This window comes from Arvicola amphibius, chromosome 1 (genome assembly GCF_903992535.2).
Source record: "Arvicola amphibius chromosome 1, mArvAmp1.2, whole genome shotgun sequence".
Taxonomy (NCBI): Eukaryota; Metazoa; Chordata; class Mammalia; order Rodentia; family Cricetidae; genus Arvicola; species Arvicola amphibius.
In genome coordinates, this window is record NC_052047.1 from 143804083 (window position 1) to 143810136 (window position 6054).

The following is a 6054-nucleotide window of genomic DNA, read 5'->3' on the forward strand; positions in this document are numbered from 1 at the left end:
ACCAGGTACCTGCACCAATAGCCAGACAGATGACTGCCGCCGGCCAGATGGCACCATAGCTTCCAACTGCCAGGACATGGCCAAAGACTGGCTGGTTCCCAGGAATAGCAACGACAGCTGCTTAGCTCAGCCTAGCCCTCCCCCGAGCACCACTTCCCAGCCCCCAGTATCCAGCACATCCACCTCTACCCCATGTCCCACTGCACCTCTCTGTGAGCTGATGCTGAGCCAGTGAGTCGGCCTTTGGGGTGGTGGACCTGGGCAGCAGTCCACTTGGCTAACCTCCCTGCTGGGCTCTGAGCTCCCAGTCCTGACCACTCACTGTCATAGGGTCTTCGCTGAGTGTCACAGGCTCATCCCTCCAGACACCTTCTTCAGTTCCTGTGTTAATGACCACTGCAATGCCAACGTTACTGACATGCTCTGTCAAAGCCTGGAGGCCTACGCAACACTCTGCCGGGCCCGGGGTGTGTGCATCAACTGGCGCAATGCCACTGAAGGGCTATGTGGTGAGTAGGGAGTATCCAATTTGTCAGGACTCCAGTCTCTTTGGTTCTTCCAAACCTGTCTGATGATGCTCTCTGCACCCACAGACCTCTCCTGTCCACCCACGAAGGAATACAGGCCTTGTGGACCCCTGCATCCAGCATCCTGCAGCTCCAGGTGAGTACAATCTAAGTAATAGTGTAGCAGCTGGCCTTCCATGTCTGAAGGGTCTAAGTTCTGGGACCCCCACGACTGGCTCTTGGGGGTATCACCTCATTTCTGATCCTCACTCTGCTGCTTGCCCCTCCCCACACTAGGACCCTGAGTGTTTCAACTGAGATGAAGGCAGAGGGCTGCTTCTGCCCTGAGAATCAGCTCCTCTTCAACTCCCGCATGGACATTTGTGTGCAGGAGTGTCGTAAGTGCCATTCACCTACCATGGGACAATCCTTGTCCCACCCCTGTCCCCCATAGGGTCCTCACCTTCCAGGCCAGGCCAAGATCCCAGACATCTGCAGACCCTCTTCTGCCTGACTAGTATGTTAGAGGAGCCTGGAGCAGACGTCTAAAGGCCTTCTGTGAGCCTGCCACCATTCTGCCTAAACTCTGCTGCTTGAAGCTGGCCAGAGAAGCTGCCTTCCTTTGCCAAGTGCTAGACTCTAACATCCAACTTCACCACCGCTTCAGGGACCTGACACCCTCAGAATTCTCTAGGGCCTTCTGCTCCACCCTGGGAGAAGACAGAGGTCTTGGCTTGGGGTTCAGGTGGCCAGGACTAAGCACGGTTCTCTCAGCCTATGATCCCCTTCTGCCTGGCCTCGAACCCCAGCATCTCCAGTAACAGTTTTCTCATTTTTTTTCTAGCCTGCGTGGGACCAGATGGACTACCCAAGTTTGTGAGTGGTGCTTCTCTCCTGCCCTAACTTGAGCTCAAGAAGAGGAGGGAGGAAGGAGGGAGGGTGGCTGACTCCTCATAGCCCAGAAGGCTGACGTGGGGCTCCTGGGCTTCCTCCTGCTCTCACCCTGGACAGCAGAGGGCTTACCTGCTGAGGGCAAACAAGGACTTGGAGTTGAGTTCAGGCAGAGAGGCCAGGGACTTTAGAATCTCAGAGCCTTCAGAGATCTTGACTTGGCCTGTTTCAGCCGGGAGAACACTGGATCAGCAACTGCCAGTCCTGTGTGTGCGACCCCAGCTCTGTGTCGGTACAGTGTGAGCCAGTGCAGTGTGAGAGCCAGGAGCTCCCACAGTGCACAAAAGCTGGCTTTGTGACTGTGACCAGGCCCAAGGCTGACAATCCATGCTGCTCCGAGACAGTCTGTGGTGAGCACCTACTGGGACATAGAAAAGACATACTCTAGCTTAGCTTCACTGGACCAATCAGGTGGGGGATGTCTCAAGATGCTTCAGCTTTTGATCTAAAAGTACTACTGGTACTCTGGTCTGACCTAACAGAGCAGAGACCTGGTAAGGACCAAGGAGATGAAAGAGTGAGGGAACCTTATGAAACCCAGAAAAGCCATGAAGCCTACTAGGTTCCAAAGAAAAATTACACTAGAAGCTAGTATTTCCTGAAAGGGAGAAGATGGGGGGGGGGGGGATGACAAAATGGGCAGCATCCTGACTTGGCCATTTCTCTACAGTCTGCAATACAACCACCTGCCCCAAGAGTCTGTCCAAGTGTGAGCCAGGGCACGAGCTGATCCGCATCTATGAGGAAGGCAGCTGCTGCCCCAGCTCCATCTGCAGTGAGTAGGAATGGGACTGAAGCGCAGGGGAGGGTGCACTGAGACTGACTGCAGGGGAGTTCAGGGATGGGGAGGAGCCAGGGTTTCTGCCCCACTGCCCAGATGTGTAATCAACTCCCTTTCCTTTCAGGACCCTTGATGTGCACACACAATGACACCCTCTACGGGGTAAGGGCTCAGCCCAGGCAGGGTGAACAGCAGGGGTAGGCCGAGGTGGGTGGGAAGCCCATGTCCTCCAGTTCCTGATCCTTGCTTTGGCATCCTTGCCATAAAGGTTGATCTGGAGAGAGGGTCTGGGCCCTTAAGACATAGGACATAAGGCCATTGTATGTGTGCGTGTGGGGGGAGCATAAGTGTGCACATGTGTGTGCATGCAGGAGCTGTGGAACGAGGGGTTACCACATCTGCTACACCTGAGTGGTCAGCTTCTGAGTCTCCCAGCTTACTGCTGTCCCCACCCACTGAATACCTGTGTTCAACTATGGGAACAATTACACTGTGGGGAAAAGAACTGGGCCCATGGGACATGTCTGGACTCAGCTAAGTCGACCTGATATGTGCTCACCCCTGCCCCCACCTTCTCTTAGAGCTGCTCTCCTCATCTGCTTTAGGTTGGTGCAAACTTCCCAGGGGATGTTCCCTGCCAAACATGCACCTGCTTCTCTGTGGGCAATCAAGAACCAAAAGTAGAGTGTAGAGAGATCCTTTGTACTACCTTCTGCCCCCAGGTGAGTCTGTGGCCCAGCAGACATCTTGAGAGGCTACCCATTGCAGTCCATCATTGAGAGTCCTCCAATTCGCTATAATTCTGAGGTCTTGTTTTTTTCTAAAGGGAAAAGTAGGAGGATGATGTGGACTGGAGGAGAGGTCCTGCAGATTGATGAACTGACTAGAAACAGATCCAGTATGGTACCAGTAGACCAGCAGTTCTCAACCTGTGGGTCATGACCCCATTGGGGTTGAATGACCCTTTCATAAGGGTCACATATCAGATGTTCTGCATGTCAGATATTTACATTACAATTCATTACAGTAGCACAATTAGTTATGAAGTAGCAATGAAATAATTGTATGGCTGGGGGTCACCATAATATGAAAAACTATATTAAAGGGTCACAGTCTTAGGAAGGTTAAGAACCACTACAGTAGAGACAGAGAGGCTAAGAAGCAGGGTGAGATAAGCTCTAAGACCTGGATAACACAGAACAAAGATATAACCTCCTAGGAGTTCCTTCCAAGGAGGCCCAGGACCCCTAGAGGATACTCAGAAGGGTGGCTGGGATGAATGAGAGACCTGACTACCTCTCCTGTCCCCACAGGGCTTCAAGTACACGCTGGTGCCAGGGCAGTGTTGTGGGGAGTGTGTACAGAATGCCTGCTTCACACCAGAGGGCCAGGCAATGCAGGTAATTGGAGAGGGTGCAAGAGATCCTCCCCTGAGCAGGTCTCATCCACAACTGGGTTCCTATCTGGACCTCTATTGTGTGTTTTGATTTCAGCCCAATGAAACCTGGGTGAACAGCCATTTTGACAACTGCACGGTGTACCTCTGTAAGGCTGAGAATGGAATCCATGTACTGACTCCACTCCCCATGTCCTGCCCTGATGTGTCCAACTGTAGGGTATGTACCTGGGAGGCACTGCCTTTGGGTGGTCCACCCTTGTCATGCCCCTGGAAGGTTCTGACCCAAGAAGTCTGTGTCTCCATGGCTTCTACCCCGTATCCTGGCTCTGTCCCAGTCCTATTCCGCTCTGTTCTTGGCCCTACAGGGAACCCTAAGGAAAATAGGTTGCTGTTACTCCTGTGAAAAAGAAGGTAAGTTGAAGATAACTCTCATCTAGTTCTCCAGCTCCATCCAGTTCCCACCAAAAGCAATCCAAGTTTCTCCCATGAGTGGCAGATCCCACCAAAGTCCCAGGCTGGTCACCCAGGAAAGGTGTGTCAGTTACTTCTCTCACTGCTGTGAGAGTGTTACAAAATACCAAACAAAATCAGTTTAAGAAAGGCAGGTTTTCTTTGCCTCATGGTTTGAGTGTACAGTCCCACCATGGTGGGGAGACATGGCAGCAACAGAAGCAGATGGTCATATATGTCTGCAGCCAAGAAGCAGACAGGGATAAAAGCTAGGGCTCAGCACACTTTCTCCTTTCCAGTCAGTCTGAGACCCTAGCCCATGGGAGGTCCTGCCCACATTCAGGGTGGGTCTTCCCTCAGAAGTTAGTTTAATCTAAACAAGCTCTCAGAACTTTGTCTTTTAAGTGACTCTAGATCCTGTTGAGTTGACGGTCAATATTAACCATCACAGAGGGCCAGCCTTACCAGGTCCAGGGTCTCTGAGTTAGGGTCTACGGTCTCTGCAATGGCCTGTCTTCTTTGCAGACTCAAGTACATGTCAAGTGCGTGTAAGCACAACCATCCTACGGCATAAGGGCTGTGAAACAGAGATGGCAGTCAACGTCACCTTCTGCGAGGGTTCCTGCTCTGGAACGTCCAAGTGAGTGAGGGCCTTACCTCCCCGAGAGTGTAGCAGAACCAGGTGCTACCTTGTCACCTTGGGTCTTACAGAGACTGTCTCCTTCTTGGTGTCCAGAGGTCACACATACCTGTCTGCATAAAATAAATGGCCCACTTCCCAGTCACATCAGGGGCAAACCTTGCTTAGCTGTACAGAATTGGGTTTCCGCCATGGACTTGTGTCCAGGAATCTGAAAGTGTCTAGGGAAACAGGTAGCATCAGATCCCTCTGTGGTCCCCAGGCTGCAGTCAGCTGTGAACAGGAGTGGCCAGGAAGGTTAAAGAATCTGTGGTTAGAGAAGGCAGGAGGAAGGGTACCAGGTTGGCTTCAGGACTTAAGGTGACTGTCCAGAGGAAGAGTCTCAACAGGGTCAGCAGGATAGAAAGAAAGGAGAATCGTGGGAGGTGATGAAAGATGAAGGTGTTTTTTAAAAAGCCCAGGAAGAGCAAGGCTGTGTGTTCAAGAAAGTAGTCGTGGTGGATAGTCAGACAGCTTTCAGGAGCCCACAGAGGACCACGAACCACTATACTGCCAAGAGGATCATGGATGGGAAACGCTGACCTCCCATGTCCACAGGTACTCCTTGGAGGTCCAGGCCATGGAGCATCAGTGCACCTGCTGTCAGGAGAGCAAGGTCCATGATGTAGCTGTGGCCATGCAGTGTCCCAACGGTACAGTCATCCAGCACACCTATACCCACGTCGATGAGTGCAGCTGTGCCCTGGCCTGCAGTTCCCTGCCCATGGCATCCATGAACACTCCCTAAAGCCCAGTGCTGGAAGGCAATTGCATCCCCCAACCCCTCATGTCCCTCCACCTGGAGCAGAACCTGCACAATTGACAATGAAAACCTTAGGCAGGCATGTTCCATGTGGCCCACAAGAACCCTCTGTGGCTCCCACTGTCTCTGTTCCACCCTCTGCCTGCCACTTGGTGAAACCAGCATCATGGAGGGTAATGGGACAATTAAGATCCACTTGAGGAGGGTGCCAGGGGAGAATATGGCCCTTGGAGACCCTCTTGGCTGTCTTGGCTCATCCTCTGTGGTGACATATAGAAGTCTTGGAGAAAAACAGAAAGCCTGCGGCTATACAACTCCCCACAGCAAGGTTGTGTGCCCTTCATCACATAAAGAAGCCCTTTGCCAGTTATCTCAAGTGCACACAGGCGGATGGGACTGTCCAAGAAAGACAAGCTACCAGAGAGCTGTGTCAGGCAAGATAGCTGCCTGCTGGAGGGACCCTGGGATCTGGGGTTGGAAAGGGGCCTGTGCCCACCCAGCCCGAAGCTGTAATAAACCCTGGTA

The 6054-nt window shown here is 52.5% G+C and overlaps 1 protein-coding gene across 1 annotated transcript in view; it reads left to right on the top strand.

The window, feature by feature from the left end:
* Muc5b (mucin 5B, oligomeric mucus/gel-forming) overlaps positions 1-5514 on the top strand; it is a 32489-nt gene extending 26975 nt beyond the window's left edge. The window contains exons 36-49 of the mRNA XM_038311026.1: positions 6-231; positions 331-509; positions 594-663; positions 804-904; positions 1351-1382; positions 1630-1807; positions 2128-2232; positions 2363-2400; positions 2844-2960; positions 3552-3638; positions 3732-3854; positions 4003-4048; positions 4613-4727; positions 5325-5514. Of these exons, the coding sequence (XP_038166954.1) occupies positions 6-231; positions 331-509; positions 594-663; positions 804-904; positions 1351-1382; positions 1630-1807; positions 2128-2232; positions 2363-2400; positions 2844-2960; positions 3552-3638; positions 3732-3854; positions 4003-4048; positions 4613-4727; positions 5325-5514 (1607 nt within the window). The remainder of the gene's footprint in view (positions 1-5; positions 232-330; positions 510-593; positions 664-803; positions 905-1350; positions 1383-1629; positions 1808-2127; positions 2233-2362; positions 2401-2843; positions 2961-3551; positions 3639-3731; positions 3855-4002; positions 4049-4612; positions 4728-5324) is intronic.
* The last annotated feature ends 540 nt before the right edge of the window (positions 5515-6054 follow it).